Source organism: Pseudophryne corroboree, chromosome 6 (assembly GCF_028390025.1).
Source record: "Pseudophryne corroboree isolate aPseCor3 chromosome 6, aPseCor3.hap2, whole genome shotgun sequence".
Lineage (NCBI taxonomy): Eukaryota > Metazoa > Chordata > Amphibia > Anura > Myobatrachidae > Pseudophryne > Pseudophryne corroboree.
Window position 1 is genome coordinate 337315595 of NC_086449.1, and position 25593 is coordinate 337341187.

At 45.6% G+C, this 25593-nt stretch overlaps 1 protein-coding gene across 3 annotated transcripts in view; it reads left to right on the forward strand.

Moving 5' to 3' along the window:
• The window catches only part of STOML1 (stomatin like 1), a 60702-nt gene extending 43384 nt beyond the window's left edge, over positions 1 to 17318 (forward strand). For all 3 annotated transcript variants that reach the window (XM_063926443.1, XM_063926444.1, XM_063926442.1), the window contains exons 5-7: positions 9149 to 9359; positions 12063 to 12203; positions 12447 to 17318. In XM_063926443.1, the coding sequence (XP_063782513.1) occupies positions 9149 to 9359; positions 12063 to 12203; positions 12447 to 12646 (552 nt within the window). In that variant the 3' untranslated portion in view covers positions 12647 to 17318. The remainder of the gene's footprint in view (positions 1 to 9148; positions 9360 to 12062; positions 12204 to 12446) is intronic.
• Positions 17319 to 25593: the final 8275 nt, after the last annotated feature.

Sequence of the window (25593 nt, forward strand, 5' to 3'; positions counted from 1 at the left end):
AGCTTTGGTATAATCCCCATGGTCCTTACGGAGTCCCCAGCATCCACTAGGACGTCAGAGAAAATAAGAATTTACTCACCGGTAATTCTATTTCTCGTAGTCCGTAGTGGATGCTGGGCGCCCATCCCAAGTGCGGATTGTCTGCAATACCTGTACATAGTTATTGTTACAAAAATCGGGTTTTGTTGTGAGCCATCTCTTCAGAGGCTCCATTTGTTATCATACTGTTAACCGGGGTTCCTATCACGTGTTATATGGTGTGATTGGTGTGGCTGGTATGAGTCTTACCCGGGATTCAAAAATCCTTCCTTATTGTGTCAGCTCTTCCGGGCACAGTTCCTAACTGAGGCTTGGAGGAGGGTCATAGGGGGAGGAGCCAGTGCACACCAGATAGTCCTAAATCTTTCTATAGAGTGCCCAGTCTCCTGCGGAGCCCGTCTATTCCCCATGGTCCTTACGGAGTCCCCAGCATCCACTACGGACTACGAGAAATAGAATTACCGGTGAGTAAATTCTTATTTTTTTTCACCACCTGTTAAGATCACAGAGATCAATGTTTGCCTTATTCTTTTAATAGGTCACATTTTGCACTTTGAAGGTGCATTTTTAGCTTAAAAAACAGAAAAGTAATGTTTAATACAGGCACTACCAATTCCTTCACTGTGAGGTTTGATTTAAGTCCTTAATAAAGTGAAATCGAGCAGTAGTTTAGAAAAAATGGTATGTAGGGTAAAGAAATGGAGGGGTGGTCCCATGTGGTAGTACTATAGTTTAGGCTTTCAAGTGGCGTCACTGTCGTGGATGTGTATATACAATCTTTAGAATCCTCTTGTTGCACTCGGCTGTCTCCAGTCCATTGAGCCAGTTGTTCACCGCAAGCTTCAACTCATCATTTTTCCAAAACATTTTCTAGCCAGGAACTCTTTGAGATTAGCAAAAAGGTGAAACTCACTTGGAGCAAGGCCCCACCCAAAACTGTGGCAAGTGGTAGGAGTCCCTGTTGATCTTCGACATGCATGTTTATTGCTCCATTATTGAACATTTAACACCACTTTCTCTCATCACCATGACCTGCTTTAATTGACAATACATTTTGGCAGGTCACAGACAGAGGGATTTTGTATTGTAGGTTTCTTTTTAAGAACTACACCACATACCCAAACACAACCATAATAGCACGCCAATGACAGGGCACTTACAAAACAGGCTAGAGAGAGACTGCCTGACCATGAATCAGCGAGGGTAAGTGACCTGTGTGGTGGGAATGTGCAAATGGTCCTTAATTTGTGTGTGTGTGTGTGTGTGTGTATACATACATACATACATACATACATACATACACTGCTCAAAAAAATAAAGGGAACACTAAAATAACACATCCTAGATCTGAATTAATTAAATATTCTTATTAAATACTTTGTTCTTTACATAGTTGAATGTGCTGACAACAAGATCACACAAAAATTATCAATGGAAATCAAATTTATTAACCCATGCAGGTCTGGATTTGGAGTCACCCTCAAAATGAAAGTGGAAAAACACACTACAGGCTGATCCAACTTTGATGTAATGTTCTTAAAACAAGTCAAAATGAGGCTCAGTAGTGTGTGTGGCCTCCACGTGCCTGTATGACCTCCCTACAACGCCTGGGCATGCTCCTGATGAGGTGGCGGATGGTCTCCTGAGGGATCTCCTCCCAGACTTGGACTAAAGCATCCGCCAACTCCTGGACAGTCTGTGGTGTTGGTGGATGGAGCAAGACATGATGTCCCAGATTTGCTCAATTGGATTTAGGTCTGGGGAACGGGCAGGCCAGTCCATAGCATCAATGCCTTCGTCTTGCACGAACTGCTGACACACTCCAGCCACATGAGGTCTAGGATTGTCTTGCATTAGGAGGAACCCAGGGCCAACGGCACCAGCATATGGTCTCACAAGGGGTTTGAGGATCTCATCTCAGTACCTAATGGCAGTCAGGCTACCTCTGGCGAGCACATGGAGGGCTGTGCGGCCCCCCAAAGAAATGCCAACCCACACCATTACTGACCCACTGCCAAACCGGTCATGCTGGAGGATGTTACAGGCAGCAGAACATTCTCCTTGGCGTCTCCAGACTCTTGTCACGCCTGTCACATGTGCTCAGTGAGAACCTGCTTTCGTCTGTGAAGAGCACAGGGCACCAGTGGCAAATTTGCCAATCTTGGTGTTCTCTGTCAAATGCCAAACATCCTGCACGGTGTTGGGCTGTAAGCACAACCCCCACCTGTGGACGTCGGGCCCTCATACCACCCTCATGGAGTCTGTTTCTGATCGTTTTAGTAGACACATGCACATTTGTGGCTTGCTGGAGGTCATTTTGCAGGGCTCTGGCAGTGCTCCTCCTGTTCCTCCTTGCACAAAGGCGGAGGTAGCGGTCCTGCTGCTGGGTTGTTGCCCTCCTACGGCCTCCTCCACGTCTCCTGATGTACTGGCCTGTCTCCTGGTAGCGGCTCCATGCTCTGGACACTACGCTGACAGACACGGCAAACCTTCTTGCCACAGCTCGCATTGATGTGCCATCTTGGATGAGCTGCACTACCTGAGCCACTTGTGTGGGTTGTAGGGAGGTCATACAGGCACGTGGAGGCCACACACACTACTGAGCCTCATTTTGACTTGTTTTAAGGACATTACATCAAAGTTGGATCAGCCTGTAGTGTGTTTTTCCACTTTAATTTTGAGGGTGACTCCAAATCCAGACCTCCATGGGTTAATAAATTTGATTTCTCTGACGTCCTAGTGGATGCTGGGAACTCCGTAAGGACCATGGGGAATAGACGGGCTCCGCAGGAGACTGGGCACTCTAAAAGAAAGATTAGGTACTATCTGGTGTGCACTGGCTCCTCCCTCTATGCCCCTCCTCCAGACCTCAGTTAGATTTCTGTGCTCGGCCGAGCTGGATGCACACTAGGGGCTCTCCTGAGCTCCTAGAAAGAAAGTATATGTTAGGTTTTTTATTTTACAGTGAGACCTGCTGGCAACAGGCTCACTGCAACGAGGGACTAAGGGGAGAAGAAGCGAACCTACCTGCTTGCAGCTAGCTTGGGCTTCTTAGGTTACTGGACACCATTAGCTCCAGAGGGATCGACCGCAGGACCCGTCCTTGGTGTTCGTTCCCGGAGCCGCGCCGCCGTCCCCCTTACAGAGCCAGAAGCATGAAGATGGTCCGGAAAATCGGCGGCAGAAGACTTCAGTCTTCACCAAGGTAGCGCACAGCACTGCAGCTGTGCGCCATTGCTCCTCATACACACTTCACACTCCGGTCACTGAGGGTGCAGGGCGCTGGGGGGGGGGGCGCCTTGAGCAGCAATAAAAACACCTTGGCTGGCAAAATAATCACAATATATAGCCCCAGAGGCTATATATGTGATAATTACCCCTGCCAGAATCCATAAAAAAGCGTGAGAAAAGTCTGCGAAAAAGGGGCGGAGCTATCTCCCTCGGCACACTGGCGCCATTTTCTCTTCACAGTGTAGCTGGAAGACAGCTCCCCAGGCTCTCCCCTGTAGTTTTCAGGCTCAAAGGGTTAAAAAGAGAGGGGGGGGCACTAAATTTAGGCGCAATATTGTTTATACAAGCAGCTATTGGGGAAAATTCACTCAGTGATAGTGTTTATCCCTACATTTTATAGCGCTCTGGTGTGTGCTGGCATACTCTCTCTCTGTCTCCCCAAAGGGCTGTGTGGGGTCCTGTCCTCAGTCAGAGCATTCCCTGTGTGTGTGCGGTGTGTCGGTACGGCTGTGTCGACATGTTGGATGAGGAGGCTTATGTGGAGGCGGAGCAGATGCCGATAAATGGGATGTCGCCCCCTGTGGGGCCGACACCAGAGTGGATGGATAGGTGGAAGGTATTAACCGACAGTGTCAACTCCTTACATAAAAGGCTGGATGACGTAACAGCTGTGGGACAGCCGGCTTCTCAGCCCGCGCCTGCCCAGGCGTCTCAAAGGCCATCAGGGGCTCAAAAAACGCCTGTTACCTCAGATGGCAGACACAGATGTCGACACGGAGTCTGACTCCAGTGTCGGCGAGGTTGAGACATATACACAATCCACTAGGAACATCCGTTGCATGATCTCGGCAATAAAAATTGTGTTACACATTTCTGACATTAACCCAAGTACCACATAAAAGGGGTTTTATGTTTGGGGAGAAAAAGCAGCCGGTGTTTTGTTCCCCCATCAGATGAGTGAATGAAGTGTGTGAAGAAGCGTGGGTTCCCCCGATAAGAAACTGGTAATTTCAAAAAAATTACTGCTGGCGTACCCTTTCCCGCCAGAGGATAGGTCACGTTGGGAGATATCCCCTAGGGTGGATAAGGCGCTCACACGTTTGTCATAAAAGGTGGCACTGCCGTCTTAGGATACGGCCACTTTGAAGGAGCCTGCTGATAACAAGCAGGAGGCTATCCTGAAGTCTGTATATACACACTCAGGTATTATACTGAGACCTGCAATTGCCTCAGCATGAATAGTGCTGCTGCAGCAGGGTCTGATACCCTGTCAGATAATATTAATACCCTAGACAGGGAGAATATGGTGCTAACATAGAGCATATTAAAGACGTAGTCTTATATATGAGGGATGCACAGAGGGATATTTGCCGGCTGGCGTCCAGAATTAATGCAAGGTCCATTCTGCCAGGAGGGTATTAGAGACCCGGCAGTGGACAGGTGATGTTGACTTTAAAAGGCACATGGAGATTATGCCTTATAAGGGTGAGGAATTGTTTGGGGATGGTCTCTGGGACCTCGTATCCACAGCAACAGCTGGGAAGAAAAATTTCTACCTCAGGTTTCCTCACACCCTAAGAAAGCACTGTATTATCGGGTACAGTCCTTTCGGCTTCAGAAAAGCAAGGGGGCCAAAGGCGCTTCCTTTCTGCACAAGGGAAGAAGGAAAAAGCTGCACAGACAGCCAGTTCCCAGGATCAAAAATCCTCCCCCGCTTCCTCTGAGTCCACAGCATGACGCTGGGGCTCCACAGACAGGTGCGGTGGGGGCGCGTCTCGGGAACTTCAGGGACCAGTGGGCTTGCCCACAGGTGAATCACTGGGTTCTGCAAGTAGTATCACAGGGATACAAGCTGGAGTTCGAGGCGACTCCCCCTCGCCGTTACCTCACATCAGCCTTGTCTGCTGCCCTCGGATATAGGGAGTTAGTACTGGCGGCAATTCACAAGCTGTACTTCCAGCAGGTGAAATCAAGGTACCCCTCCTTCAACAAGGCCGGGGTTACTATTCCAAAAATGTTGTGGTACCGAAACCAGACGGTTCGGTGAGACCCATTCTAAAATTGAAATCCTTGAACACTTATATACGAAGGTTCAAGTTCAAAATGGAATCGCTCAGGGCGATTATTGCAAGCCTGGAGAATTTCAGGGTATCACTGGACATCAAGGATGCTTACCTGCATGTCCCTATTTACCCTCCTCACCAGGAGTAACTCAAAATTGTGGTACAGAATTGTCATTACCAATTCCAGACGTTGCCGTTGGTCTGTCCCCGGCACCGAGGGTATTTACCAATGTAATGGCCGAAAGAATTATCCAGTACTTGGACAATCTCCTTATAAAGACGAGGTCCAGGGAGCAGTTGTTTGTCAGAGTAGCACTATCTCGGGAAGTGCTACAACAGCACGGCTGGATTCTGAATATTCCAAAGTCGCAGCTGGTTCCTACGACGCATCTACTGTTCCTGGGGATGGTTCTGGACACAGAACAGAAAAAAGTGTTTCTCCCGCAGGAGAAAGCCAAGGAGCTGTCATCTCTAGTCAGAGGCCTCCTGAACCCAAAACAGGTGTCGGTGCATCACTGCACGCGAGTCCTGGAAAAAATGGTAGCTTCCTACGAAGCAGTTCCATTCGGCAGGTTCCATGCAAGAACTTTTCAGTGGGACCTCTTGGACGGGATCGCATCTTCAGATGCATCGGCTGATAACCCTGTCTCCAAGGACCAGGGTGTCTCTGCTGTGGTGGCTGCAGAGTGCTCATCTTCTAGAGGGCCGCAGATTCGGCATACAGGACTGGGTCCTGGTGATCACGGATGCCAGCCTTCGAGGCTGGGGGGCAGTCACACAGGGAAAAAAAAATTTTTCCAAGGACTTTGGTCAAGTCAGGAGTCGTCCCTACACATAAATATTCTGGAACTGAGGGCCATTTACAATGCCCTAAGTCAGGCAAGACCTCTGCTTCAAAACCAGCCGGTACTGATCCAATCAGACAACATCACGGCAGTCGCCCATGTAAACCGACAGGGCGGCACAAGAAGCAGGATGGCGTGGCAGAAGCCACAAGGATTCTCCGATGGGCGGAAAATCACGTCTTAGCACTGTCAGCAGTGTTCATTCCGGGAGTGGACAACTGGGAAGCAGACTTCCTCAGCAGACACGACCTACACCCGGGAAAGTGGGGACTTCATCCAGAAGTCTTCAAACTGTTGGTAAACCGTTGGGAAAGGCCACAGGTGGACATGATGGCGTCCCGCCTCAACAAAAAGCTAAAGAGATATTGCGCCAGGTCAAGGGACCCTCAGGCGATAGCTGTGGACGCTCTAGTGACACCGTGGGTGTACCAGTCGGTTTATGTGTACCCTCCTCTGCCTCTCATACCAAAGGTACTGAGAATAATAAGAAGGCGAGGAGTAAGAACGATACTCGTGGTTCCGGATTGGCCAAGAAGAGCTTGGTACCCAGAACTTCAAGAAATGATATCAGAGGACCCATGGCCTCTACCGCTCAGACAGGATCTGTTACAGCAGGGGCCCTGTCTGTTCCAAGACTTCCCGTGGCTGCGTTTGACGGCATGGCGGTTGAATTCCGGATCCTAAAGGAAAAGGGCATTCCGGAGGAAGTCATTTCCTACGCTGATAAAAGCCAGGAAAGAAGTAACCGCAAACCATTATCACCGTATTTGGCGAAAATATGTTGCGTGGTGTGAGGCCAGGAAGGCCCCTACAGAGGAATTTCAGCTGGGCGGTTTTCTGCACTTCCTACAGTCGGGAGTGACTATGGGCCTAAAAATTGGGTTCCATTAAGGTCCAGATTTCGGCTCTGTCGATTTTCTTCCAGAAAGAACTGGCTTCACTGCCTGAAGTTCAGACATTTGTAAAGGGAGTGCTACATATTCAGCCCCTTTTGTGCCTCCTTTGGCACCTTGGGATCTCAACGTGGTGTTGAGTTTCCTGAAATCACATTGGTTTGAGCCACTTAAAACTGTGGATCTGAAATATCTCACGTGGAAAAAAGTGGTCGTTATTGGCCTTGGCTTCGGCCAGGCGTGTGTCAGAATTGGCGGCTTTGTCATATAAAAGTCCTTATCTGATTTTCCATATGGATAGGGCAGAATTGAGGACTCGTCCCCAGTTTCTTCCTAAGGTGGTATCAGCTTTTCACTTGAACCAACCTATTGTAGTGCCTGCGGCTACTAGGGGCCTGGACATAGTCAGGGCCTTGAAAATTTATGTTTCCAGGACGGCTGGAGTCAGGAAAACTGACTCGCTTTTTATCCTGTAGGCACCCAACAAACTAGGTGCTCCTTCTTCTGAGCAGACTATTGCTCGCTGGATTTGTAGCACAATTCAGCTGGCGCATTCTGCGGCTGGATTGCCGCATCCTAAATCAGTAAAAGCCCATTCCACAAGGAAAGTGGGCTCATCTTGGGCGGCTGCCCGAGGGGTCTCGGCTTTACAACTTTGCCGAGCTGCAACTTGGTCAGGGGCAAACACGTTTGCTAAATTCTACAAATTTGATACCCTGGCTGAGGAGGACCTTGAGTTCTCTCATTCGGTGCTGCAGAGTCATCCGCACTCTCCCGCCCGTTTGGGAGCTTTGGTATAATCCCCATGGTCCTTACGGAGTTCCCAGCATCCACTAGGACGCCAGAGAAAATAAGATTTTACTCACCGGTAAATCTATTTCTCGTAGTCCGTAGTGGATGCTGGGCGCCCATCCCAAGTGCGGATTGTCTGCAATACTTGTATATAGTTATTGCTTAACTAAAGGGTTATTGTTGAGCCATCTGTTGAGAGGCTCAGTTATATTTCATACTGTTAACTGGGTATAGTATCACGAGTTATACGGTGTGATTGGTGTGGCTGGTATGAGTCTTACCCGGGATTCAAAATCCTTCCTTATTGTGTCAGCTCTTCCGGGCACAGTATCCTAACTGAGGTCTGGAGGAGGGGCATAGAGGGAGGAGCCAGTGCACACCAGATAGTACCTAATCTTTCTTTTAGAGTGCCCAGTCTCCTGCGGAGCCCGTCTATTCCCCATGGTCCTTACGGAGTTCCCAGCATCCACTACGGACTACGAGAAATAGATTTACCGGTGAGTAAAATCTTATTTTCCATTGATAATTTTTGTGTGATTTTGTTGTCAGCACATTCAACTATGTAATGAACAAAGTATTTAACAAGAATATTTCATTCATTCAGACCTAGGATGTGTTATTTTAGTGTTCCCTTTATTTTTTTTTTATTTTTTTATATACACACACACACACACACACACACACACGGAGCTGCGCTCATCTGAGGCGGCTCCATCACAAACGAGCATGTCCGCCTAGTAATGCCGGGAGTGCACAAAGACGCTCCCATTCACAGCGTCTCTGTCTGAGCGCGCATACGGAGACGCTCTCCATTCAAGTGAATGGCCCGCCTAGTCGCAGACGGAGCCACGACTAGCATGGCTCCATCTTTGTGTGTGTATATATATATATATATATATATATATATATATATATATATATATATATATATATATATATATATATATATATTTATTGCCCCTGTACCCTGCATGGAGAATGGTTTTGCAAAAATAGAACATACTGGCGGCACTCCCCGGGTCTTGTGAAAAGCAACCGTGTATTTTCAAATAGCATGAATTCCAACATTTCGGCCTTGGCTCCATGTAGCACCAGGGGCCTCTAATGGGTTTGTTTAGCAGGCGTGTTTAGGAGTTTGAACGTCCCTCAGGTGAACCCTTAGTAATGACTAAGGCTGTGTATGGAACATCTTGCCTGATTTACTGTATAAATACTATAACTTTGAGCTTATTTAAATACTCTACAAATTCTGCTGCTTTAATATTCCTGGCCTGCTATTTTACAGGAGGATATCAACGAGCAGGTGAAGCCGTGGGGGGTTTGCGTTGAACGTGTAGAGCTGTCGCTGGAAGCTGTCCTTCGATCTCATGAAGAAAATGTGAATGTTTCCCTAACCCCACAAGCTATCACTCCGACTGGTGGATTTGAGCAGCTGATCATGCAATTTTTCTCAATGGTCCAGGATAGTTCAACAACACATAACACTCTATCTGCAGGTTATTGAAGTTTTTGCATAATATAATACTGTATATTAAAAATATACACTGTCCTTAAATTTATGAGCATATATTGGAATCCAATAATTGAATCACCCGGGGCTCTCCTATTAGCTCTGATGCTGGCACTTATCAGGGATTGTGTTTCGCCTGCATAAAAAAATGGCTGGAATTGGATAGCCTGATAATAGGCATCGGGCAGAAATCGTGATATATGTCTGCTTTTTTCATGCAAAATATTCCCGCTGCTAATAGGATATCCCCAATATTCTGTAGCAGAGTATATGTGCAGTGGCTATGCAGTCCTCTGTATTTCATCTGTCTGGAGCCTAACAAACTTGCCAGAGGATGGCATTCTTAAAGCTCAATACACACCTAGCTGACTTGATGGCGGACCCGTCAACCAGCAGAGCAAACGATTCTGGTAAGCATGTAAATTTACGGATCGGCCGTTTGAAACGTCGGTCCTGACATCCAGCTAAGCGGGCATTTGAATTTGCTCACCCAGCTGTGATGTCATTCCTTCAGCCAGTGTATGTACGGTCGTCCAGTTGTCCATACACAGCCAGATGCGCCGCTATATCTGCAACTATATCAGGCATTGGCTGTGAATGATGTCGCTAACAGATATCCGGTGTATACACCCACGGACCCGCTACTGATTTCTTTTCCGATTGAACGGATGATATACTGCCCATTGTGTACCCAGCAATAGTCCGTAAAGATGGAGAGTCTGCAGGAAAGGGCAGATGATTGCGTTGGGCTCTATGTACAGTATAGACTTTTGAATGTTGTCTGTATGTAGAATGTGTATAAACTAAGATTAATTCTTGTTTACTTTGTTATTTATTGTTTTTTTCCCTTGTTGCTACCATTTCTATGAGGTTTATTATACAGTACCTGTATATTTTTCATGTATGTAGACCTGTTTCATGTGTGGGTGAATTTATATACTGTATTTTGTTTAAATCCACCCCTGCACTGTCTGCTTAAATCTTAGGCCCGGAACTGGCATTATATTAAAGCTGGGGTACACACTTGTCCAATCCTCAGGAGATCCAACTCAGATCAGACTGTGGTGGTACTGTAGTGGGTTGGTGTATAATGGAATCTGTTCATTTTAATACAATTCTGTGCAGACAATAAACCTGGTGTTCAACAATGGTGATTGCACTGTACGACTTATATTGCCATGATAAAGGCCATCATACTTCATTGTACAGTCTTCAGGGCCCTACACACTTGGCGATAACGATGATAGATATGAACAATAAATTGTTCATATCGTTCATTGTGTATGCATGAACGATGCGCGGCCCCGCAGTCGTTTATTATTGATCTATCCTCATTTATACATGCAAGTCAATTTGGACAATATAGACATATGTACTGTCATATCGTCCAAATCGGCCATCGATATCGTCCAGTGTGTAAGCAAAAATCATTGATGAATAATCATCCAACGATAATATCATTGGTCGTCAAAATTGCTGAAATCGCCAAGTGTGTAGGGCCTTAAGAACAGTTTCCTAATTTTGTCTAATCTCCTCGCTGCTCAAGTGTACATTACCTATGTGCGTGAATTCCAGGGTGTTCTACCGTCATTCCTTACGCTTTCACAGGATTTAAAGTTTAATCCCCCTTTCCATTAGAATTTTGCAATATTTTCTTAATCTGTGACTTTATACCTATTTCCTTCGCAAAAAAAAAAAGTACCTAGTACAACACTGTTTGCAAAGTAAGATGCAAAATTGAGGAAAAAGTACACCGCACGGGAATCGAAGCAGGCGTCTCACGCCATATAGCGCAAAAGGGATAGGTGTATGAGGATGTATCTGAACTAAGTGTTTGTTATGCTCTTTCCAACCATGATTTAAATGTGATTTCCAAGAATTGCATGTCAAGGTCCTTAGCACATAAATTATAGGGGAGTATGTACTGCACACAGTGACATTGAAGGACCCTTGTTATCACTGTTCTACTCCTGCCAGTAAGCCTTTCCTTACAGCTCTTGATTTATGAAGAAGTTTCAATGTCCCTGAATATTTTGTTTTTCTAATAAAGAGTAAATGGGATGCTAGATACAAAATACGTTGTGCCATTGCGGAACAGCCATTGAACTACAGTTAAGTTGGCATAGCTTTGTTCATTGTTTAATATTCTAAATATGAGAATATAAACTCTTTTCCTTTTCTTTCAAACAACATTTTGGATTGCTGAATTACCCACAAAGTTGAGAAAAGTGGTAATGAGGATTTGAGGGAACATTTGGAATTATTTAGGGGCTATGTTTTTAGGAATGGTTCTAATTCCTTCACTACACCTTTTATTTTATGAGTAACAGCCCAGGCTGAGGTTCTAATCTGAGGCATACTTGCCTACCTGACCCTCTCCATGAGGGAGAAAATGCTCTGTTCCTGGACTTTCCTGGTAATGTATGATTGCCATCACCTGTGGTGAGCTAGGTAATTGATAAGAAAGGTGTTTCACCACAGGTGATGGCAATAATACATTACCAGGAAAGTCCAGGAACAGAGCATTGTCTCCCTCATGGAGAGGGTCAGGTAGGCAAGTATGATCTGAGGCGTTAAGCAGAGTATGAATGAAACGCTACAGCTAAAGCCATAGTAGTGTAATAATAAAATGCAGATTGGTAACCCAGTTATACAGTACTAATGTAACTCTTCTCTGCTGCCATTACAGATCTCTCATTACAGCAACTGTTATCTCGGTTAGAAGGAGTCCTGTCAGAGTCTTTGGTGTCTGAAGTTGGTTCCACGTATCAGCTATATGTGACTCTAAGTGGTGGAGAGCAAGCTGCATATTTGCTCGATCTAAAATCCGGTAGGTACATCATTAACCTAGTCTATAGCTTTCATTTCTCATCCCTTCTACAAATCCATATTCACGTGATGTTTCTTCTTTTCCATGTACCTCCGTCTAATCTATAGCCATCTGTCTCCTTTAATCTTTATTTTTATCTTTATTATTAAGGGTTATTTGCCCTGCTATTAGACAGAAGTGCATGTTTAGTGCAGACAGTACTCTTCTTTTTATTCATTACTATCCCTGTTTTCATTCTCTCAGGTTCTGGCCGTTGTGGTTGGGGAGTTCTCTCCTGTCCCGCTGATGTTACACTAGAGATTACAGAAGATGATCTCCTGTCTCTCATTAAGGGAGAGTTGAATCCCCTGATGGCATACACAACAGGTCGCTTGCGTGTGGTGGGGAACTTGCAGACTGCTCTTCGACTACAGAAGGTCCTGCGGATGATAATGAGGACATAATAATTAGGTTCTGTAAAACAGTGATTTAGGATACCACAAATAGGTTGAACTCGATGGACAAATTGTCTTATTTCAACCTTAGATACTATGTTAATTACACATAAAACTATGTCAGGCTAAGCCCCATGTTCAGGGTTCTTAGTTAATAGATCCAGACCAAGGGAATTTGCACTAAAAGGGGTGGAATAAAGATATTCCTTCCTGACTCCATACTTTGGGGGCATCCAATTAGACCCGAACATTTTTCGGCTGCTAAAAAAGGGGATATTTGTGATTTGTTCTCTTTAGGGTCAATTTTTTTTTCTTCAGGCTACTCAGGTAGTACAGTTTTTTTCTGTCCGAACAATGTTTTAATTTTTTGCGAAAAGTCGTGGAGCTATGTATTATCGCAGATGCAATTGTGATAAAAATGCCTTATTATCAGGGATTTGGTTACGCCTGCCTGAGGCAACAAAATCCCCGAACAGTGCCTGCTGTGGGGCTAATTGAATAGCCCCGGGGGAAGTAATTAGCCACAGTAAATTACCGTGGCTAATTGGATATCACCTTTAGAGTTGGACTACTCCCAGGATATTAGCATTCTGCTTTTATGGCATGAATATTTATCTAAATATTTTTCTTACTTTCTTGTGAATACATAATGTGACATGTTTTAATGTAGTATGTAGGCTTCCGGTTTCTAGGCATCTTGTGCAGACACATGTAAGAAGTAATGTAACAGTTGAGCTTGCAGCAGCTGCAGTGGGCCCAGGCCTTCCCCCTTCAGATCTTTAAAAAGTCAGTACACTCAAAGTAATATGTAAGTGATTAGTGCTTACACTCCATTACCAGATAAGACGGCCATGAAGAGGAGGGAAGTATATTGATAAGGGTGGTCATTCCGAGTTGATCGCTCGCTAGCAGTTTGTAGCAGTCATGCAAACGGTATGCTGCCGCCCACTGGGAGTGTATTTTAGCTTAGCAGAAGTGCGAACGAAAGGATCGCAGTGCGTCTACAAAGTTGTTGTTTTTTGTGCAGTTTCAGAGTAGCTCAAAACCTACTCAGCGCTTGCGATCACTTCAGACTGTTCAGTTCCTGTTTTGACGTAACAAACCCGCCCTGCGTTCGCCTAGCCACGCCTGCGTTTTTCCTGGCACGCCTGCGTTTTTATGAACACTCCCTGGAAACGGTCCGTTGACACCCAGAAATGCCCACTTCATGTCAATCATTCTGCGCCACCAGTGCGACTGAAATGCTTCACTAAACCCTGTGCAAAACTACATCGTTCGTTGTGCCCGTACGACGCGCGTGCGCATTGCGCCGCATGCGCAGAACTGCCGGTTTTAAGCCTGATCGCTGCGAACAAATGCAGCTAGTGATCAACTCGGAATGACCACCTAGGTGAAGAAGGCTGATTTTGCTCTCTTGCCAGCCATCATAGCTCTGATCTTTAACATGCTCTGATCTTTAACTTGCTGATCTTTAACATATGTTTAGATCCAGTTCACAAATGATCCATTATTTCTGTTTATTAGAATGTATAGCTACTTTGCAGGGTCCCCATTTTACTGTTTTGTTTATAAGCATGTCACTCTTTGGGACATAGAGGATGATGCGTGCATGAGGGCATTGGTGGAGCATTGGGTCTGTATCTTACCACTGCATGTAAGGCATGGTCATAAGGTATGGTAAGGTTTCTACACGTCACTGGAGATCTCCACTTTATGCAGGGCTATAGTGGACTGCGACATTTACATATATATGAAGGATGTTATTTAAGGTAGCAGTTGATTAACCGACGGACACAATACCAACGGTCATAATCCCGACAGCCATTGATCTACAGTCAAAATACTGACACGGTCAAAATTCCGACAATCATTATGCCGACATGTTCAAAATACCGACATAGTCAGAATACCGACATTTGAAATGCTGACATGTCAAAATGTGACATTCTTTATTAAGGAATGTTGGCCCAAAAACAGACTTGTTCATACTTTACCATCCCAGTGGACCTGGAGGGGAATATAATAGTGTTCCGAGCGCAGCGAGCCAAACGAGGGGACGCGGTACACTTACACGGTGTCCATGTTGACCTTTGACGGCATTTCGAATGTTGTATTCTGACTATGTCGGCATTTTGAACATGTTGGCACTTGGCATAATGAATGTTGATATTTTGACCGTCTGTGTATTTTGACTGTCAATGGCTGTCGGGATTATGACCGTCGGTAAATCATACTGAACCCGTTATTTATGTGTGGGTGGATCAATTAGTCCACGGTAAACTACCACAGATAATTGAATCCCCCCAAATATAGACAGATAAAAATAAATCCCTAATATAATATATACAGATGTGTCCTCATACATCTTGCCTCAATACGCCATGCAGCAGGAGATGCCTGATGCGAGTGAGCTGTCAGGTACCATGCAAGTCCGCTAGCGTCGGCTGTCTTTTTATTTTTGCTGAAAATAGACAAAATGTGATGCAGCTAGGGAGTCTGATTAATTTGATATGCAATATTGGTATATCTGTGTGTGAGACTGAATTGTATATAAAGCACAACAGAACTTGGGGGTAATTCCAAGTTGATCGCAGCAGGAAATTTTTTTACAGTTGGGCAAAACCATGTGCACTGCAGGGGAGGCAGATATAACATGTGCAGAAAGAGTTAGATTTGGGTGGGTTATTTTGTTTCTGTGCAGGGTAAATACTGGCTGCTTTATTTTTACACTGCAATTTAGATTGCAGATTTAACTCACCACACCCAAATCTAACTCTCTCTGCACATGTTATATCTGCCCCCCTGCACTGCACATGGTTTTGCCCAACTGCTAAAAAATTTCCTGCTGCGATCAACTTGGAATTACCCCCTTGGTTTGGAAAAAAAACACGGGCGCTGCACCGTAGCACTTCATATACAGATTCAGAGACTCAGTCACACACAGATGTACAATTGTCACATACCAATTTAATCAGTACAGTCTCCTGGGTACACATCGTGCATGACAAGGGGGGCCGGGATTGGCAAGTACATACATACTTGCCGATGCCGGGAACGATGGCGGAGGCCATGTTGCATATAGCAACATGACCCTTTCTAGCGATGTCTTCCGTCGGCCCTGCATGCAGGAGCACGCATCATCAGCAACATAGCAGGTACTGTACACATTAGACCAGAGGTTCTCAAATGCGGTCCTCAAGGCACCCCAACGGTCCAGGTTTTAAGTTTAGCCATGCTTGGCTACAGGTGACTTAATTACCACCTCACTCAATTTGATTTAACCATCTGTGCTGAGCCATGGATATACCTAAATCCTGGACCGTTCGGGTGCCTTGAGGGCCGCGTTTGAGAACCTCTGCGCTAGACAATGTGCCTGATATGTCGATCTGATCCGCTGGATCAGACGACATCATCTAGTGTGTCTCACTGGACCTGATGTGCCAAGAGGGGCTGATTGGCGTGACTGCAGCAAAGATGTATAAGGACCCATCTGTATATATATGTAGAGAGAAACATTCAGGCACTCACCAGAATAAATGCAAAAAAACCAAAGACTGGATTTAATAACTCATAAGATACATAAAGAAGTCAACGTTTCGGTCCCATAAGGACCATCTTCAGGACACAATAACAATAAAGTACAGTAACAGCAAACATCACTCACTCTGTGCCAGCTTATGCTAGGGCAATACTGTAGACTGTAAGGTTACATGCAGGGCCTTCTTGCCTGTTTGTTTATTAGTACACAGTCTTGTTTTATTACAATGTATGTCCTCAATTGTAATGACTGCATAATATGTTTGCACTATATAAACAGATGTTCTCAAACGTGAATTTATATTTTTATATAGATTTGTAACAAAATCATACCTGTGTAGAAAACTAGGAATTAATAAATATGTATTTATACAGTACAGTACACTCTGCATATTGTCTACAAACCAGTACTGTAGGAGTTAATGCTGGAGCTCCAAGCTCTGTGTCCCTGAACAAACAGATTAATCAGAGCTCGTTAGGGGAATATCACACTAATTATACATTTCAGCAATATCTGATGTCACCACTAGATGGTGGCAGAGACTCAGCTAGGTGCTTTGAAAACTGGCAATCCCTTTGCTAGGTAATCATATGATATGAATGCAGTTACATAATCTTCCATAAGCCAGCAAGATTCATCGTTGAGTTTAAAAATATACTGTACTGTAACAATATCCTCTTTTTAATGCAAACTGTACATAAAGTAGGATGTGTTTATCTGATTCTGTTTTAAAATAAACTGGGAACAGTTCATGTACATACAAGTAGGAAACTATATACTCTTTAAGCATTATTTTTGTTAAATAAAACACTGTAAATGTTTTAATGCAACCCATTGCCAGTGCCCTGTATGCATCATGCTGAGGAGGCAGTGTAGAGCTGGGATTTTAGGATTCTGTGCTCCTCACACCCTTCAGGGCTCAGCTAGCTAATTAGAGGAGCAGAATGGAAATTAATTGGTGTAAAATTCTGAGATGCTTTTTGTGTTACAAATAATACACTACTTAGTGACTGACATTGTTCAAGGACATATCAATGTTTACTAAAATGTTTGTCATTACACTGAAAAACATTGTTTTATATGTGCAGTTATTTATTATATGTGGCTGTTTTTTCTTGTTCTTAATAATAATACTTATAATTATTCTTAGAATTATTCTTATTATTCTCATTATTATTATTATTATTATTATTATTTTTATTATTATTATTCCATCTAACCAAGCTTCTGTGAGATATTATAAACATTGGATCTCACGTCACCAGAGTATGTAACCTGTTCTATCTGAGCAGTTATTAACATTAGATACCATTTCATCAAAGGGTTAAGGCGTCACTCGCCAAATCTATGTTCTGTGCCACCTGCTGACCCTACGCGTTTTGACAATGCTACAAGCTGCAGCACATCACAGATAAATGTCTACAGACATTCATTAATAAATTATCATTGTTCTCTATAGGAAAATAAATATATATGCAATATATAGCAATAGGAAGTATCTGATGCATTATTTACAGTAGGGTCGTAATATAGTATGAATACATTGAAATTCTACAGATCCATAATATATATTTTTTATTTTACTTGAACGGGCCCCGTAGTTTTCTAGTACAAAATATGTTCTGTTTTGGAAATCCTAGCAATTCTATCTCTACTGATAATATATGTAGCTGTGTGTCTCGGAAGAACACAAAGCTGGCAGACAGTGGTCTGTATTATTCCTACATAAATTCCAATTAACACTTTTCACCCTGAGCTCCGCGTCCCACAGGAGAGAGACTGGAAAGCAGGCAGGATAGGCACACAGGAAAAGAAAACATCTATTAGATTAGAGAAAAGGGAGATAGATTAAATTAGGAAAGATATGGAAAGAAAGAAGAGAGGTAAAGAAAAATGTGTAAAATCTAATATCAATGGGATTTTTAGCTTAGAAAAATCTGCAGTAAGCATTTGTGATTAATATATGTATGGCAGTATGCCAATACCTAGCTCATATGCATATGGCTAAAACAGTAGTTATGGCTTTCATTTGTGTCTCTTAACTGTCCTTCAAATGTGTAACAAATTGGTGAAGGCCTTGCAAGTTACATTTTGCCCATGATTGGCCTTCGTACTACATATTCTGTAATGTTTTATCACTATTTCTCTGACGTCCTAAGTGGATGCTGGGGACTCCGTCAGGACCATGGGATTAGCGGCTCCGCAGGAGACAGGGCACAAAAGTAAAAGCTTTAGGATCAGGTGGTGTGCACTGGCTCCTCCCCCTATGACCCTCCTCCAAGCCTCAGTTAGATTTTTGTGCCCGGCCGAGAAGGGTGCAATCTAGGTGGCTCTCCTAAAGAGCTGCTTAGAGTAAAAGTTTGTTAGGTTTTTTATTTTCAGTGAGTCCTGCTGGCAACAGGCTCACTGCTACGAGGGACTTAGGGGAGAGAAGTGAACTCACCTGCGTGCAGGATGGATTGGCTTCTTAGGCTACTGGACACCATTAGCTCCAGAGGGAGTCGGAACACAGGTCTCACCCTGGGGTTCGTCCCGGAGCCGCGCCGCCGACCCCCCTTGCAGATGCCGAAAAGTGAAGGTCCAGAAACGGCGGCAGAAGACTCTTCAGTCTTCATAAGGTAGCGCACAGCACTGCAGCTGTGCGCCATTGTTGTCAGCACACTTCATAGCAGCGGTCACTGAGGGTGCAGGGCGCTGGGGGGGGGCGCCCTGGGCAGCAATGATAGTACCTTATTCTGGCTAAAAATACATCACATATAGCCCCTGGGGGCTATATGGATGTATTTAACCCCTGCCAGGTCTCAGAAAAACGGGAGAAGAAGCCCGCCGAAAAGGGGACGGGGCCTATTCTCCTCAGCACACAGCGCCATTTTTCCTCACAGAAATGCTGGTGGGAAGGCTCCCAGGCTCTCCCCTGCACTGCACTACAGAAACAGGGTTAAAACAGAGAGGGGGGGCACTTATTTGGCGATATGTATATATATATATATATTAAAATGCTATAAGGGAAAAACACTTATATAAAGGTTGTCCCTGTATAATTATAGCGTTTTTGGTGTGTGCTGGCAAACTCTCCCTCTGTCTCCCCAAAGGGCTAGTGGGGTCCTGTCCTCTATCAGAGCATTCCCTGTGTGTGTGTGCTGTGTGTCGGTACGTGTGTGTCGACATGTATGAGGACGATGTTGGTGAGGAGGCGGAGCAATTGCCTGAAATGGTGATGTCACTCTCTAGGGAGTCGACACCGGAATGGATGGCTTATTTAAGGAATTACGTGATAATGTCAACACGCTGCAAGGTCGGTTGACGACATGAGACGGCCGGCAAACAAATTAGTACCTGTCCAGGCGTCTCAAACACCGTCAGGGGCTGTAAAACGCTCATTTACCTCAGTCGGTCGACACAGACACGGACACTGACTCCAGTGTCGACGGTGAAGAAACAAACGTATTTTCCTTTAGGGCCACACGTTACATGTTAAGGGCAATGAAGGAGGTGTTACATATTTCTGATACTACAAATACCACAAGAAGGGTATTATGTGGGGTGTGAAAAAACTACCTGTAGTTTTTCCTGAATCAGATAAATTAAATGAAGTGTGTGATGATGCGTGGGTTTCCCCCGATAGAAAATTATTGGCGGTATACCCTTTCCCGCCAGAAGTTAGGGCGCGTTGGGAAACACCCTTTAGGGTGGATAAGGCGCTCACACGCTTATCAAAACAAGTGGCGGTACCGTCTCCAGATAGGGCCGCCCTCAAGGAGCCAGCTGAGAGGAAGCTGGAAAATATCCTAAAAAGGTATATACACACATACTGGTGTTATACTGCGACCAGCGATCGCCTCAGCCTGGATGTGCAGCGCTGGGGTGGCTTGGTCGGATTCCCTGACTGAAAATATTGATACCCTTGACAGGGACAGTATTTTATTGACTAAAGAGCATTTAAAGGATGCATTTCTATATATGCGAGATGCACAGAGGGATATTTGCACTCTGGCATCAAGAGTAAGTGCGATGTCCATATCTGCCAGAAGATGTTTATGGACACGACAGTGGTCAGGTGATGCAGATTCCAAACGGCACATGGAAGTATTGCCGTATAAAGGGGAGGAGTTATTTGGGGTCGGTCCATCGGACCTGGTGGCCTCGGCAACAGCTGGAAAATCCACCTTTTTTACCCCAGGTCACATCTCAGCAGAAAAAGACACCGTCTTTTCAGCCTCAGTCCTTTCGTCCCCATAAGGGCAAGCGGGCAAAAGGCCAGTCATATCTGCCCAGGGATAGAGGAAAGGGAAGAAGACTGCAGCAGGCAGCCCATTCCCAGGAACAGAAGCCCTCCACAGCTTCTGCCAAGTCCTCAGCATGAAGCTGGGGCCGTACAAGCGGACTCAAGTGCGGTGGGGGGTCGTCTCAAGAGTTTCAGCGCGTAGTGGGCTCACTCGCAAGTGGACCCCTGGATCCTACAAGTAGTATCCCAGGGGTACAGACTGGAGATTCGAGACGTCTCCCCCTCGCAGGCTCCTGATGTCTGCTTTACCAACGTCTTCCTCCGACAGGGAGGCAGTATTGGAAACAATTCACAAGCTGTATTCCCAGCAGGTGATAATCAAAGTACCCCTCCTACAACAAGGAAAGGGGTATTATTCCACACTATATTGTGGTACTGAAGCCAGACGGCTCGGTGAGACCTATTCTAAATGGGAAATCTTTGAACACTTACATACAAAGGTTCAAATCAAGATGGAGTCACTCAGAGCAGTGATAGCGAACCAGGAAGAAGGGGACTATATGGTGTCCCTGGACATCAAGGATGCTTACCTCCATGTCCCAAATTGCCCTTCTCACCAAGGGTACCTCAGGTTCGTGGTACGGAACTGTCACTATCAGTTTCAGACGCTGCCGTTTGGATTGTCCACGGCACCCCGGGTCTTTACCAAAGTAATGGCCGAAATGATGATTCTTCTTCAAAGAAAAGGCGTCTTAATTATCCCTTACTTGGACGATCTCCTGATAAGGGCAAGGTCCAGAGAACAGTTGGAAGTCGGAGTAGCACGATCTCAAGTAGTTCTACGACAGCACGGGTGGATTCTAAATATCCAAAATCGCAGCCATTTCCGACGACACGTCTGCTGTTCCTAGGGATGGTTCTGGACACAGTCCAGAAAAAGGTGTTTCTCCCGGAGGAGAAAGCCAGGGAGTTATCCGAGCTAGTCAGGAACCTCCTAAAACCAGGAAAAGTGTCAGTGCATCATTGCACAAGAGTCCTGGGAAAAATGGTGGCTTATTACGAAGCGATTCCATTCGGCAGATTCCACGCAAGAACTTTTCAGTGGGATCTGCTGGACAAATGGTCCGGATCGCATTTTCAGATGCATCAGCGGATAACCCTATCTCCAAGGACAAGGGTGTCTCTCCTGTGGTGGTTACAGAGTGCTCATCTTCTAGAGGGCCGCAGATTCGGCATTCAGGATTGGATGCTGGTGACCACGGAGGCCAGCCTGAGAGGCTGGGGAGCAGTCACACAGGGAAAAAATTTCCAGGGAGTGTGATCAAGTCTGGAGATTTTTCTCCACATAAATATACTGGAGCTAAGGGCAATTTACAATGCTCTAAGCTTAGCAAGACCTCTGCTTCAAGGTCAGCCGGTATTGATCCAGTGGGACAACATCACGGCAGTCGCCCACGTAAACAGACAGGGCGGCACAAGAAGCAGGAGGGCAATGGCAGAAACTGCAAGGATTTTTCGCTGGGCGGAAAATCATGTGATAGCACTGTCAGCAGTGTTCATTCCGGGAGTGGACAACTGGGAAGCAGACTTCCTCAGCAGGCACAACCTCCACCCGGGAGAGTGGGGACTTCATCGGGAAGTCTTCCACATGATTGTGAACCGTTGGAAAAGACAAAGGTGGACATGATGGCGTCCCGCCTGAACAAAAAACTGGACAAGTATTGCGCCAGGTCAAAAGACCCTCAGGCAATAGCTGTGGACGTTCTGGTAACACCGTGGGTGTACCAGTCGGTGTATGTCTTCCCTCCTCTGCTTCTCATACCCAAGGTATTGAGAATTATAAGACGTAGAGGAGTAAGAACTATACTCGTGGCTCCGGACTGGCCAAGAAGGACTTGGTACCCGGAACTTCAAGAGATGCTCACAGAGGACTCATGGCCTCTGCCGCTAAGAAGGGACTTGCTTCAGCAAGTACCATGTCTGTTCCAAGACTTACCGCGGCTGCGTTTGACGGCATGGCGGTTGAACGCCGGATCCTAAGGGAAAAAGGCATTCCGGAAGAGGTCATTCCTACCCTGGGCAAAGCCAGGAAGGAGGTGACCGCACAACATTATCACCACATGTGGCGAAAATATGTTGCGTGGTGTGAGGCCAGGAAGGCCCCATGAAGAAATTTCAACTCGGTCGTTTCCTGCATTTCCTGCAAACAGGAGTGTCTATGGGCCTCAAATTGGGGTCCATTAAGGTTCAAATTTCGGCCCTGTCGATTTTCTTCCAGAAAGAATTGGCTTCAGTTCCTGAAGTCCAGAAGTTTGTCAAGGGAGTACTGCATATACAACCCCCTTTTGTGCCTCCAGTGGCACTGTGGGATCTCAACGTAGTTCTAAGATTCCTAAAATCACATTGGTTTAAACCGCTCAAATCTGTGGATTTGAAATATCTCACAGGGAAAGTGACCATGCTGTTGGCCCTGGCCTCGGCTAGGCGAGTGTCAGAATTGGCGGCGTTTGTCTCAAAAAAGCCCATATCTGATTGTCCATTCGGACAGGGCAGAGCTGCGGACTCATCCCCAGTTTCTCCCTAAGGTGGTGTCAGTGTTTCACCCGAACCAGCTTATTGTGGTACCTGCGGCTACTAGGGACTTGGAGGACTCCAAGTTGCTAGATGTTGTCAGGGCCCTGAAAATATAGTTTCCAGGACGGCTGGAGTCAGGAAAACTGACTTGCTGTTATCCTGTATGCACCCAACAAACTGGGTGCTCTTGCTTCTAAGCAGACGATTGCTAGTTGGATGTGTAGTACAATTCAGCTTGCACATTCTGTGGCAGGCCTGCCACAGCCAAAATATGTAAATGCCCATTCCACAAGGAAGGTGGGCTCATCTTGGGCGGCTGCCCGAGGGGTCTCGGCTTTACAACTTTGCCGAGCTGATACTTGGTCAGGGGCACACCCTGACTGAGGAGGACCTGGAGTTCTCTCATTCGGTGCTGCAGAGTCATCCGCACTCTCCCGCCCGTTTGGGAGCTTTGGTATAATCCCCATGGTCCTGACGGAGTCCCCAGCATCCACTTAGGACGTCAGAGAAAATAAGAATTTACTTACCGATAATTCTATTTCTCGTAGTCCGTAGTGGATGCTGGGCGCCCATCCCAAGTGCGGATTGTCTGCAATACTTGTACATAGTTATTGTTACAAAAATCGGGTTATTATTGTTGTGAGCCATATTTTCAGATGCTCCGCTGTTATCATGCTGTTAACTGGGTTCAGATCACAGGTTGTACAGTGTGATTGGTGTGGCTGGTATGCGTCTTACCCGGGATTCAAAATCCTTCCTTATTGTGTACGCTCGTCCGGGCACAGTATCCTAACTGAGGCTTGGAGGAGGGTCATAGGGGGAGGAGCCAGTGCACACCACCTGATCCTAAAGCTTTTACTTTTGTGCCCTGTCTCCTGCGGAGCCGCTAATCCCATGGTCCTGACGGAGTCCCCAGCATCCACTACGGACTACGAGAAATAGAATTATCGGTAAGTAAATTCTTATTTTTTTAACCCTTCTGCCTTTTGTTCTGATGAGTAAAAATTAGTGTGGTTTATTTACTACCACAATAAATCGTCATGTTAAAAGTATTTTTTTATAGATTTTTTCCATCTGAGCCTGCACTTTACATAAAAAAATAAATAGAACAGCCGTGAATATGTTCACAAATGCTCACAAAAAAAACAACCTTTTAAGCACTAAAATGCGTGCTGAACCATGGATATACCTAAAACCTGGACCATTGGGATGCCTTGAGGACCATGTTTGAGAACATCTTCCATATTCAGTAACTGCAATGTTGGCTCACAACACTTTTTTCATAACAAAAACCTGTCGCCATACTTTTTTGCTATACCCCTGCCCTGGAGTCTACCAAATCTCTTGTGCCCTTGTCATTTACTGCCTGGAACACCGTAATCTAGAGTGTCTCACTCGCCATAGGCCCCACTGTTTTTCTTATAACTATTATAATATATAAGTAATTGACGTCATTTAGTGAAATTGACATGGGCATACCTTGGTCTATGAGAAGCGTCAGGAAATCATAGAAAGTGTTCACCATCAGCATCCAGGCAAGCATGAACGCAATGCTCCATGTTTTGGAAGGTTTTAACCAACATAGAGGTGGGGCTGCAGTGTAGTCCAAAGTTCAAATAGGGGAGCCACACCAACTGTCAGAGAGTCAGTTTGAGATGACAGCTGGTGGCAGTAGGTGTTGCTGCCCTATTTGAAATTTGTACTGTGAGGCAGCCCCACCTCTGGAGCCACCACTGGATGGCACAGTACACAACAACCACTGTCAGAAGCATGAACAGCTGGCCTTCACTTCATGCATGCGTGAACAACTGGCCTGGATGTTAATGGCGTACACTTTCAACACTTGCTATGACTTTCTCATGTTTATCATAGACCAAGGTATGTCAGTGTAAAATGTCACTACATTATGTCAATTACTTTAAAAGTTATAAGAAAAACTTTGGGGCCTATAGCAACTGAAACACCCTGTAGATGAGACTGTACCGGTGACCTATACAGTGGCATTATTACTTCTTTCTTTCTGCTACGGATTCCTATGCAACCAAGCATCTGACTTGCCTTCCTCATTGCTTTGTTACATTTTTTACCTGCCTTTCATTCACCTGAAATAGTGACCAGAGGCGTAACTAGGGTTTTCGGAGCCCCGGGCAATATGGAAAATGCCCCCCCCCCCCTCCTGACACACACACACAAAAAATGGGGTGTGACCACGCCCAGAGTGCCAGTTACATTGCACCACAGTGCCAGATACAATGCCCCACAGTGCCGGATACATGCCCCACAGTGGCAGTTACATGCCCCACATTGCCAGTTACATTGCCCCACAGTGCCAGATACATGCCCCACAGTGCCAGATACATTGCCCCACAGTGCCAGTTACATTGCCCCACAGTGCCGGATACATGCCCCACAGTGCCAGTTACATTGCCCCACAGTGCCAGATACATTGCCCCACAGTGCCAGATACATGCCCCACAGTGCCAGATACATTGCCCCACAGTGCCGGATACATGCCCCACAGTGCCGGATACATGCCCCACAGTGCCGGATACATGCCCCACAGTGCCAGTTACATGCCCCACTGTGCCAGATACCTGCCCCACTGTGCCAGTTACATGC